Source organism: Arachis hypogaea, chromosome 7 (assembly GCF_003086295.3).
Source record: "Arachis hypogaea cultivar Tifrunner chromosome 7, arahy.Tifrunner.gnm2.J5K5, whole genome shotgun sequence".
NCBI lineage: Eukaryota > Viridiplantae > Streptophyta > Magnoliopsida > Fabales > Fabaceae > Arachis > Arachis hypogaea.
The window spans coordinates 36,919,628-36,932,455 of NC_092042.1; the positions used below are offsets into that span (position 1 = coordinate 36,919,628).

Genomic DNA, 12,828 nt, shown 5'->3' on the forward strand with positions numbered 1-12,828 from the left:
TTAGTATAAGTAGATTCAAAAAATCTAAATAAATAACCAAACTGTTAGATGACCTAATTTTAATTAAAATAAATATAAATATCATATACAGAAACATAACCATATGACTAATTATTTTTTTTCATCATGTTCTTATAAAAATAATATTTTTGTCTAACACTATGCCAATCGATTGAATAAGATAAATACCCTTATCGCTTTGCGAAATTCAATTGATTAGATAACACTACCAATCGATTGAATAAGAAAAAATTCACATTTTATAGTGCAATTCAATCGATTATTTTAGATCTCCAATCGACTGAATTTTGAAAAAACTCATATTGTCGTGCGCCATTCAATCGATTTAATTACCAGAAAATACGATTTCCATAATATTACCGACGTAACGGATCAAGGATAAAAAATTCGTTGATTCGCATTGTCAAAATATTTATAGAAATCATGATTAATGAAAGATCTATTTTATTGTTGTTTTTATTTTTAATTGTTAATAAACATGATAGATGAATAATAAAATAATAATTTATAAAATACGGGATAGATTTTGTAATTAAATAATATAAAGGATTAAGTTATAATTAAAATTAAATAAAATTTTTTTATCAATTATTAAAAATTTAAAAAATTTGTTTTATCACTAAATCATTTACACTATATTTGATTTGATAGAAAATGAATGGAAAGAAAATGGATGAAAAATGATATTTATCTTTATTTGGTTATCAAAGAAAATAGAAAGAAAAAAGTTTTTTTGTGTGGGTTCCACTGAACAAATTTTCTTTCCATCACAAGAAAAAAAAAAAAAAAGATGCTATATTTTTGTATTTCTAATACTACCTTTAATCATATTATTATTAATAATTATTAATATAAATTTAGTTTTAATATATTATTATAATAAAGATTCATATTTGAACATTATATATATTAGATAAATAATTTACATCAAATATATAAAATTATAACATTTTATAATATTTATAAAATGTAATAAATTATAAATAAATAAAAATATTTATACTTTATTTTATAATAAGAATATTAATGTAATTTTACACTATCATTTTTTTATCATCCAAACAAATTTTTTTTATTTTCTTTTTATTTAATTTTTATTTATTCAAATAATATACAAATAATTTATTTTTTTTATTTTCTTTTTTCTTATTTTTTTCCAACATCCAAACAAAGTATTAATGATCCAAATGTGGAACCATCGAATTCTATGTTATGCTTCATAGGTTAAAACCCAGTCTCCATCTATGAACGACCCCAATGGCAACGTTTGAGAGATAAATAGACCTGTCGTAGCTAGTAGGTTCCTCGTTTCTCCTCAGAACCTCCGCTGGCTAAAGAAAATTGCATTAAAAAAGAAAAACTAAAAAATAAAAAAAAAAGAAAAACACGCACCATATTATTCGCATTTCGCACATATATTATTCTCTACTATTGAAAATTTTCTCTCGCTTTCTGTTTCTTTCTTTCCATATTATACTAGTGTTCTTGGTTGTTGGTGCAAAAACTGTCACACACACAAAGAAAGAAAGAGAGCGCGAGCCTCCATTCTTCTCTTTCTTCCGGCTTTAGGGTTTTCTATTCTCACCAATGGCCGCTTCTTCCATTCTCAGATCTGCGCTCCTCTCTCCCTCCGCTCGCGTCAAGGTCTCTCTCTTCTCCGTCTTCGACCTTCTTAACGTTCCGTTTCTTTCGTTTTCTTCGGTTGTCTGTTTTTCCTGCTTTTTCTCAGGAAACGGGGCGGGAAACTTTTTTTGTTTTGACTTTTAGTTAAACTTAATTTGAAATTCGCTTGCCTCTGATTAAGAAGAAAACAGAGGAGAAGGAAAAGTAGCTGCAGCGTTTTATTTCGTGTTTAATTTTTATTTTCTGCGTGGTGTTCCGCTTGTGAATATGAGAGATGTTGAAGAAATTTATGCTGTTGACTCCTGGATTGGAACCTTGATAGTGCTTTGCTTTCAATGCTTTAAATGATTTACAGTTTACACTGAAAGCTGGTATCTGATATTTTCTTTTGTCTTTTTCCTTTTTGCTTGAGCTGATGTCTATTCAGAACTTTTTTTTGTTTAAATTTTAAAAAATGTGTAATAATAATTATTACAAAGATAAATGATGATTCTTTGAGCCGACTCTTTTTTAAACGATTAGTGCAGATCAGTTTTCTGCTGGTGAGTTTTTTATTTTGGTGGAAGTGACTGAGTGACTCCAGTTGAGCTGATTCGGTAAAGAAATGAGCCTAATTTTTTGTTTGATCTCAGGTACTGAAAACTTCATAGGAGTTTGAGCACTCAATGAGATAGTTCATGACTTCAAGTTAGATACACAGCATAGTGTCGCTAATGTTAACAGGAATATTATTACCAATCATAAAGCTCAACTTGGACTCATGAGCTATAACACTTCATATTGAAATCTTTATGAATCAAGTTGAAAATAACTTATGAGCTGGGTTAATTCCCTGCCAAGTGCTTTCCCTCTAATTGTTTAGAAACTTAGAGATCATTTTGACTTGTTTTGTGCAATTTCGGTTGATAATTTTTCATTTTGCTACCAAAGGGGCGCCTTAGTTTCATCTTCTTGTCACTTAATTGGCCATCTTGTTGACAGAAGTTTGAGAATATAAGGAACGGTGACGTTTTTATAATTATTAAGGAAAGCATCCAGTGGAAGATAACAAGCATATAATGCAAACCAAGCACACTTTTCTTTTCCTCTGATAATGTCAGGGATACTGCATTCCTTGTGTGAATGTATATATACTGTATTTTCTCAGTAAAACAGTTGATTAATGTATCTCTACGTGCGATTCAGGTTTCAGGCAATGTTTCCTTTTACAATTTAAAGGCGAACAAGTTACAGAATGGCATATTTGGAACTTCAATTCCATGTGAATCTATAGTGTTACAGTTGAGTGGCTTGAACTTTTCACTTAGGGCTCTTCTTTTTTCTCCTTTCCCCCTTTCTGGTCCTTCAATAGTATGTAGTTTTGCTATTTGTGATTCTGATGTATTGTTATTTCCACAGAAACTGCAATGCCCAAAGTCTCCAGCCTATCAATGCAACAGCAACTGAAATCCCTCTTCCCGTACAGAGTAAGAATATGGCAATTGTAAGTGTGTAGAATAGAGTAATTATAATGCAATTTCTTGATTCTTACTTGGCTTTGGTCTGTTTAGAATCAAGGAGCTCTGGGAAGATAAGAGTTGGGATTAATGGTAAGTTTATTGTGATGAAGATTCTCTTTTTATTTCTTGTATCTGCTTGCAGACACCTCCAATATTGCATATAAAATTTTTGCATTGGTGATAGTCTTAAGCTTTGTCTTCCACAATACGTTTATAAGGAAACTATATGGGAGCCTTGACAATCTATTGCCTTTCTTTTTTGACATGTTGTATCAATTGCAGACATAGGGCTTGCTCAACCTGTATATTCAAAGGAGCTGCTGTCATATGAGAATGACATTTTTCAAAAACTACTTATAATCTTTTCAACTTTTGAATTGCTTTAGATGAAAATGGTGGCCATTTTGATGACTTTACATTTGATAAAATCTGACTGGTCCTATTCAACATCATAGGATCCAGTTGAACACAAACGGACAGTTTATGTGAAATCCTGATAAAAATGTGTTCAACTCATTTCCGTGTTAATAATATGAAACAGCAGTTGAATATGATCTTCAACTTATGATCTAGACTCTAGAGTACTCAAGAACTAGCAATCAGTTGTCTGAACATGAAAAAAGTATTCTGATTTGTTAGTTAGACGGTTTAGTAGCTGGCAATAATCAGGTTAAAGAGCATGCTTAAGATTCCTTAAATTGTATTTGTGGTTTTTGGTGTATTTGGAGTTGTGCAATTTGTTCTTTTATTATTTATTGTCATCATTCAATTTGGTGTTGTAGACTTTTGTGAGAGCATAATCCTTGAGTGTTTAAACCTCAAGTTTTTGGCTGGTTTACTTTATTGTTTTGGGTTAATACAACTACTTTAAAGTTTTATTTGCTTTTCAAGAGACTGCTTTTATTTTAACAGTGCTTAAAATGGCATGTACTTTGTTTTAAAACACGGAGCATACTCTTAGCATGAAATGCATTCTGAAGAGAACATACGCATCTTTGTGCTGAATTGTGCAGGTTTTGGTAGAATTGGAAGGTTGGTATTACGTATAGCTACTTCAAGGGATGATATTGATGTCGTAGCAATTAACGATCCTTTCATTGATGCTAAATATATGGTATGTATGTTCAATTATCTTGTGGTTTTGCTCATGATCAAAATTAGGTGGTTCTACATATTTGAGTTAATTTAACATAGGGTAAAGTATACTCTCTTGATTCCTGAAGTTTTCGAAAAGTTTCAAAAATACCTTTAACGTCTAACTTGTTTTAATTTTGTCTCTAATGTTTCAAATATGTTTCAAGTATACTTTTGGGTTAACATCCGCTAACGAAGATGCTGATGTGTCACTGATGTGTGGCAACACTCGGATGACGTGCTCAGATGATGTGTTAGTGACATGTCAACGTAGGATTGTTACGTTATATGATGTCCAACCCAGGTATATGATTGTAACAAATTGAAACGCTAGGAATAAAATTGAAACCAAATGTTAAGGATAAAATTGAAATAAAATATAAAAGATGAGGGGAAAATAGTATTTACTACTCAGTAAATGTTTTGTAAATAAAAGTCATATTGTTAACATCCTCAATAAATGAGTTTTATTAAAAAAATATGTGATTTTCATATTCTTATTAGTAAATTCTATAAAAATATTTTTAAAAGTATTCGAGGTATTTTTATATAATAAAAATGATACATTTCAAAAACTATTTTACTAAATAAGTATTTGTGGTGTTTATCATAATTTTTATTTTTAATAAAAAATGTCATTGTATTAAAGTAAGTCTCAACCAAAGTGATACACTTTCAGTTTTTATTTTTAAATGCATTTACTGAGTAGCAAGGTTCTGTGAACCGGACTAGTCATCAAATTGGTATAGTTACTGGTTCACTGGTTCAACCGGTTTAACCGTGGTTCAACTGGAATAATCATTTTATAATAAAATAATAAATAAAATATAAATAAACACACTAATGAATAGATAAGTTCATAACAAGTTCCAATGATTATACATAGACACATTCAATTAGCACAGCATAGAACAAGTGCCAATGAATTACAATTAAGATAAGTGTTAGTGGACACATGTATAGTTTCCACAATGTTCTCTTCAACCTTGACTCTTGCAATTACATGTATAGACTCTTTAAGAACAACAGCAAAATCAGTCACCAAGTGTAAGGTGAATGGATAAGTTCATAATAGTGCAAAATCAGTCACAGGTTGTTACTAGGAAAGAAAATAGTGCTAGTCTTTAACAGATTAGCAAAGTTAAAATTGAAGGTAATAAAAAGGCTGAACTCACAATTTCTCATTCAACACAACTATTGAGTGGCAGCCTCGCCTTGTATTCATGTCTGATATTTTGGTCCATCAATGTTCCCTAGGGTCAAATCTTTCAGCAGACCTAAAATTATTAAGAAGGATCATTCTACTAATACCGAAGGAAAATATAATATCTATTATTGATATGATGAAAGAAGCAGAAATGAATCCAAAATCTTAATTCAAATAATCAACTCCACTATATCTAGCAGTGCATAAAGTGCACCATTGAGTTTTACAACAGCAACAACAAATCTCTAGAAATACAACAGATTACAAACGAACATTTGAGTCATACATAATGGAGTTTGAGTAGTGGCAGGCAGAGTCATCATCAAGCAGTGACAGAGCAAAGTTAATCAACCAAGAATGAGTTTGAGCACTGAGCAGAGCAACCATTACCTTCCCTAAGTGAGGGCAGTGAGGAGTTTGAGGAAGAGCAATTAAATGTGACAGACGACGGCGACCTGGCGACGACCACGATGAGGACGACGGACGAAGAGCGGCAGAATAGGTCCTGTGGATGCGAACGTTGGCGATTGGTGAATCTAGGTAGGGGTTCGAAGCTTCGAGAACGATGAGACGAATGGTGATGGGTTCGAGGGACAAGCACGATGGACGACTTGACAGACGACGACGAGGGATGGTGGGCAAAGCTCGACTGAGCAGTATGAGGGGTTGGAGCACGACAAAGGAGCTAGCGACTGGCGAATGAGGAGAGGGGATGGAGCACGATGAACAGACGAAGATCTTGAGCGCGACGGACGGCGACAATGAGAAGAACGGCGGCAATGGTGGCGGTAGAGGATGCTAGGATTTCCTTTGAGGGAGAGGTTCTTTATTTTTGAGAAACCTTGAGTGATGAGAGGAGAAGAGGGAAGACCAAACCTGCTTCAACGTTCCCTTTTTTTCTAAAAATAACTAAACGATGTCGTTTTTGAAAAACCGATCAGGTCCCAGTTCAGTTCAACTACTCAGTGGTTCTCAAGTGGTTTTTGATTTAGCAGTTTTGTTTGCTGAACTGAACTATAATTGCTTCCGGTTCCCAATCAAACCGGTCTGACCGGTCGGTCCGGTCTGATTTTCAAAACCATGCTGAGTAGTAAATACTATTTTTGTCTTCGTCATTTAGGGGTGTATGTAGATCAGATCAAATTGGGTCCAATTGGTTTTGGACTATATCTAATCCGATCCACACTCAACTTCGGATCGGATTGAATATTTGTGTGTTTGGGGCTCGCTTCGATCCGATCCGCAATCAGATATTGGATATGATTGGCAGATAAAAAAGGATTTCTAACCTTTTTCCCAAATAGAGTTAAAAAAGGTCTATTTTTACTCTTTTTAATCTGTTTACTTTCAAAAAATTAACCAATATTTTCTTAAATAAATGAAATAAAACAACTAAACATGTATGAAAAATAATTAACTTTTTTGGTTTTCATTGTCTTAACAATAACAATTAAAATTGTCTAGCATTCCATCAACAAGAATCAACAAGTAATAATATAAGCTTTTACATTCAAACATTTCAAGTGTACAACACAAATAGGAAATTACACCAAATTTTTAAAATATATTTTTATTTGTTTTTAATATTTTTTAATTATTTATTTAGATTTGCGGATTGGACATTGAGATACATCTATAAAATCCACTATTCCGATCTTACCTACGGATCGGATCGGTTAAGATCCGATAGGACTGTGGATCTCTTAATATTTGTAAATTTGAATTGGGTTCGGATAAAAATTGCTGATACAACATTTATATATTATTTCAATTTTATCTTTTAACGTTTGGTTTCAATTTTGAATTTAGTTTTAATACACTGTCATTGTAAAGTAGTTTTAATGCACTGTCATTACATCTAATCACGTAATGCCACATCAACAAAAATAACTACTTTAAACATTGACCACGTAAACGGTCATTCAAAAGAACAGATGTGATTGGACAATTGTAGAAAATGTTTTACACTGTCAGTGCATCAAAATTAAATACTTCAATTTCATCCCTAATGTTTCAATGTTTCAATTATGCTCTTGGATTGAACAACATAGGACGTGGCAATCCTAGACTGACGTGTCGCTAACACCATCTGACGGTTGCAAACTTGCAACGCGTTAGTGACACAACATACATTTCTTTTATCAGTGACACGACAACATACAATTCTTTTAAAAACTTCAGGGACAAAAGGAACACTTTGTCTAATATATGTTTAACATAGTATGTGTACAACATATGCATGTATGCATCTCCCCAAACATCCTAATTATTTTATTTTATTCACTACTGTGGAAGAAATCCTATTTGGTTGCTTAAGATTTAAATTTATATTTTAGATTTCTCTATATTTGAAGCTTACGCTGTTGCCAGAGCCATCTTATCTTATGTTCTGTTTCTACCTGATTCAATTGTGATGTTCTGCCACTTGAAGTCCACCTTGTTGCTTGGACAATCTTTTGAGAAATTGGACTGGTTGTACAGTTATAGACTTTTGTACTTCCCCTCTTCACAAATTCTTTTTTTTATTGTTGTATATACTTTTTTTGGGTCAACCTTGCCGGGATATGATTGGTTTCATTTTGTAGCTATATTATTCATTTCATTTGGCTGCTTAATTTGGTTATCTTTATAATTTTTATCTTCTCTCTCTCAGGCTTACATGTTCAAGTATGATTCTACTCATGGGCCTTTCAAGGGAACCATTAAGATTCTTGATGATTCTACTTTGGAAATAAATGGGAAGCAGGTTAAGGTTGTGAGCAAAAGGTGTGTTGAGTTAAAATATAGATGTGATTCATTCGTTTAAGATGTCAGTGGAGGTGTCAATGAATGACTTGCAAATTTTGATTTACCTGAGCACTTTATTTTTCTACTCAGAGATCCAGCGGAGATCCCTTGGGGTGATTTTGGGGCTGATTTTGTTGTTGAATCTTCAGGAGTTTTCACATCAGTGGAGAAAGCTTCTTCCCATTTGAAGGTTTATATTTTCAATTACCTATGTATTTCTCTCTCCTCTCTGTTAGCTTGAAATCTTAATTTGGCTTTATCTTATTATACTGTAGGCTGGTGCAAAGAAAGTCATAATATCAGCTCCATCTGCTGATGCACCAATGTTTGTGGTAGGAGTGAATGAGAAGACATACAATCCAAACATGGACATAGTTTCTAATGCAAGCTGTACTACAAATTGCCTTGCTCCTCTTGCCAAGGTAAGATTTGATATCCTGTAATGCTTTTCTGTATAATGAGTTAATGACGATGTTTAATGCTTTGGCTTGTAATTTAAAGGGTAGAAAGATTTAGGATTTAGAGCTTCAGCAAGCATGATTAGAAGTTTGAAAAATCTTATTGCTCGTGTGTTAAGTACTTTAGGAAAGTGGGAGACTGCACCTAGTTGTTAAAGGGGAAGAATCACTTTCGTTAAATACAACATCAAGCATTCCATACTATTCGATGTGGGACTTGACACTCCATAACAATAATACCCATGTCCCTAATAAGGCACCGACCCTAGAGAGCCGATGTCTATGGCGGCTTCACTCTATTGACACTGACCCAGCGGTAGCCACTTTGCTACCGGTTATTAATAATTGGTATTCACCTTAATCTAGCCTATAGTTAGCTCTTTTCATGGCGCCGACAACCAAGGCTCTAGTATTATTGTTAAGTACCTAAGAAAAGTGGGAAAATCACATCTTAAAAGCTAGTTGTGAAAGGGAACCACTCTCTTGAAAGGGCACCCCAACTAATACCCAAGTCCCTAACATTATGTGACTTCCAAACAGGGCAAGCCTGTTAGAAGGCTTTCTATCATTGTTTTATAGACATGAAAGGTGAAGTTTACTATATTCTTATTTTTGGCTGTTGGATCCAGCAGTTGTGCTTTTTATGTGTATTGGGGCTTGCCCTTTGAATGTTGTAGAGAAAGCTAGTGAAAATCACAACTCATCGATTGAAACACTATGAAACCTTTTCAATACTGCCATCCTCTGCCAATCTTTAAGGTATCAAGCTACTGTAGAGCAGTGAACATCCGGTGTATAGTGCTGATCTAATCCATTAAACCAGATGAATCCATACTCTATAGTCTAGTGACTAGTAGTAGTTCCTCTTCCTTATGAGATATCTTGTAAGGAGAGATGGAATGGAGATAAAAGCATATCAGATGATTTGGAAACTAAAATTGCTATTTAAAAAATTTAATGTGGTGTTCGCTTCTACATCCATCCTTAATTTCGTTACCCACTTTACAAAATCATGTAAAATGATTGTCTAAACATTCCTCCATCTAATCCTCAGGTGGTTCATGAGGAGTTTGGTATTGTTGAAGGTTTGATGACAACTGTACATGCAACAACAGGTCTCTTTTACATATCAGTTAATCACATCTTATTTCTTCTATATAATTATTTTTGTTTATTTAACTATGACATTATATGCTGACACGGGGCTTAATATGATTTTCATTACTGTCAATCAGCAACACAAAAAACTGTAGATGGTCCTTCCATGAAGGATTGGCGAGGGGGAAGAGGAGCAGCTCAAAATATAATTCCAAGCTCAACTGGTGCTGCTAAGGTAAGAGGATGACGACTTTGAAGATAATGTATGCTTACAATTTTTAATATAGGTTATGAGGTTTGGTTTGTGTTCATGAACTCAAAGGCCGTTGGAAAAGTTCTTCCCGAGTTGAATGGAAAGCTCACTGGGATGGCATTCCGTGTCCCTACCCCAAATGTTTCTGTTGTGGATTTAACCTGTCGGCTTAAAAGGAATGCTTCCTATGAAGATGTGAAAGCAGCGATAAAGTATGTTTACTAATTTGTTTTTACTCTGGCTTTTAACAATTTTTGAGTTTGGGTTTTTCTCTATTCTTTTGGATTTGATTGAGTTTTGAATTTGATATTGTTAAAAATTGAAGGTATGCCTCAGAGGGATCATTGAAAGGAATTCTTGGGTACACAGATGAGGATGTGGTCTCTAATGACTTTGTTGGTGACTCGAGGTAAATTTTGACTTACTGGCTTGGATTTGGTCTTGTCTATATCTAGTTTCATTTATAAATAAAATGGAAGAGGGTTTTACATATATTCCCTTTTCAGAAGCGAGAGGCCTAAAAGCAATATCTTAGTTTTAGTCGAGACATTCGCACTTGTATAAACATGTTAGATTTAATGTGCGAGACATAAAACTAAACCTTCGCATATATTCCTTTGTTCTTAGATTAGAATTACTACTCAATTGGTCCCTCCATTTGTTTAATAAGGTGCTTATCCTAAATGAAAATTATTTTGAACAGGTCCAGTATTTTTGATGCTAAGGCGGGTATCGGGCTCAGTGCTTCGTTCATGAAGCTGGTTACGTGGTATGACAATGAGTGGGGGTACAGGTATGTGAATGCAACAGCTTCTATATTTGCTTTCACAATAACACACTTTTTAGAAGCAGTAATTTTTTATCTATGCTAATATGCTCTGACTGGTTGTCTTTCAGCAACCGAGTGCTGGACCTTATAGGGCACATGGCATTGGTGGGAGCACGCAACTGATCACACAATAATCTGTTTTGGCTGTTGCATTGATGTCGCAATTTAGCTGGTCTTGAGTTAGGTTAAAATTTGTAGCTTGCGTAGGTCATGGGAATTTTTCGGTTTTGATCCTATATTGTTTTTATAAGATGTGAGGTTAATGATCACATCATGTACACTGGTAAAATATAAAATAAAATTGAAGACATCACTATATGGGCAGTTGTACTTGTATGATGTCTTGGAAGTGGTGCAGACGAGAGCCAAGCGCATCAAAGCCCAAGTTAAAGTTGGATTCACTAAAGTTCACAAGCAAGTTAGCTAGTTATCTTGAGTTCACAAGTTGGTTTAAATAGAATAAACGTAATCAATACCCAAAAAAAATTAGGTGGAAATTCAGGTGTAATTAACTTCACGTGAAGTTGAAAATTATAAAAATTTAATTAAATAAGTCAAATAATTTGATTGCTCTTGGCGGAAATCAGTTGCATTTGAATTTTTACCAAAAAACTAGAAAAATTATGTTCCACGATTAGCGGTTTAGTTAACAAATAATTAATGATGATAAGCAGTGGCTAAGAAAAGGGGGTTTGAATTTTATCAAAGGGGGTTTAAATTTAAGTCCTTTTTAGCTTAGTGTTACTTTTTATCTTTTAGAATAGCTTTAGAAAATTTTTTTGCTTTTTGTTTCGTAACCAGTCAACAGACATTTTCTTTTTGTCTCGTAACTAATTAGGAGATGTTTTTCAATTGTTTCCTTTGTAATAGAAACGGAAATGGAGTAGAAGAGAAGAGAGAATCACACCAAGAAGTATCATGGTTTAGCTGCTCAGTGCAATGCGGCCTACATCCAGTCTCCATCGCAACTGTGACGAAATTTCACTATAACCTGCTTGATTACATATACCAATTCTTTCCTAGGAACTACCTATTCCTATCTGGGACAAGTTCAGAATCTATCCCCAAACTGAACTTGACTTGGTCACCTATCAAGTTTTTAACTGTAAAGTGCTAACCCAACTTTTAAGGGGATTCCCACATAATCATGATACACAACACAGATGCACAAAGGACTTCTAAGACATCTGTGACTTTTTCTTTAATTTTGTACACTTTACCTTTTTCCACTCATTGACTTTTTCTTACAAACCTCACACTGTTTTCCTTTTTCACCATGAGACTCAAACAGACAAAACTTGAAGGAGAAGAACTTTTGTTAGTTTAGGTAGCTATGAGAACTCTGTGCTTACACTTCTTGTCTCAACCCTTGGCCGTTCACCCTTATTATAGAAGGGGAAGCTTCCAAGGTTGAAACCAGTTCAACCAAGCCACCAACTTCTTCTCCAACACATAGTCGGTTCAGACAGAGAGAAGAGAGAGGGAAAATCAAAAGCAAATCAACATGCATGTACCTCTCTCTCATTCCTTCTCATCAAGCTTCATTAATCTGAGCTTTCGATCTTGACTTTGTCACCAAGAAAGAATTCTGACCCTTGATGAACTCTTGATCCTTGACAGCTCCATCTGTTCCATTTTTACTTCTTCCTCCACTTAGCTACAGTAGCTACCTTCTGTGAAGGATGAACAAAAAGTAGAAACAACCTTCACCTCAGAGATCTTCTCTGACCGAAACAGATTGCTACCACTTTAGGTATGGAGATCTTGAAGCTTCTTTTCCACATCATGCCTTTAGTGGTAAAAATCTCAGCCACGCCATGCTGTAAATCTTCTTTGTGCTAAGGCCATCATCACCTTAGCCTCTTACTTGTTCATAGCTTCTCTGCAATGTCTGATAACTTCTTCCATCTTCTTTTCCT

The 12,828-nt window shown here is 34.1% G+C and overlaps 1 protein-coding gene across 1 annotated transcript; it reads left to right on the forward strand.

The window, feature by feature from the left end:
- The first annotated feature begins 1,319 nt into the window (after positions 1-1,319).
- Positions 1,320-11,353, forward strand: LOC112702943 (glyceraldehyde-3-phosphate dehydrogenase GAPCP2, chloroplastic). Its single transcript, XM_025754183.3, has 14 exons — positions 1,320-1,665; positions 2,830-2,924; positions 3,043-3,110; positions 3,195-3,233; positions 4,157-4,257; positions 8,138-8,250; positions 8,362-8,461; positions 8,547-8,693; positions 9,784-9,844; positions 9,965-10,062; positions 10,150-10,292; positions 10,406-10,489; positions 10,784-10,873; positions 10,978-11,353. The coding sequence occupies exons 1-14, from the start codon at positions 1,609-1,611 to the stop codon at positions 11,030-11,032; spliced, it is 1,251 nt and encodes a 416-aa protein (XP_025609968.1). The 5' UTR covers positions 1,320-1,608; the 3' UTR covers positions 11,033-11,353.
- Positions 11,354-12,828: the final 1,475 nt, after the last annotated feature.

What these genes read in the sequence shown, in the direction of transcription:
- LOC112702943 (XM_025754183.3), top strand. Translation starts at nt 1,609, where the DNA reads ATGGCCGCTTCTTCCATTCTCAGATCTGCGCTCCTCTCTCCCTCCGCT. An exon ending in AACTGTACATGCAACAACAG is followed by an intron (nt 9,845 to 9,964) that starts GTCTCTTTTACA and finishes ACTGTCAATCAG; the next exon opens with CAACACAAAAAACTGTAGAT. An exon ending in GACTTTGTTGGTGACTCGAG is followed by an intron (nt 10,490 to 10,783) that starts GTAAATTTTGAC and finishes TATTTTGAACAG; the next exon opens with GTCCAGTATTTTTGATGCTA.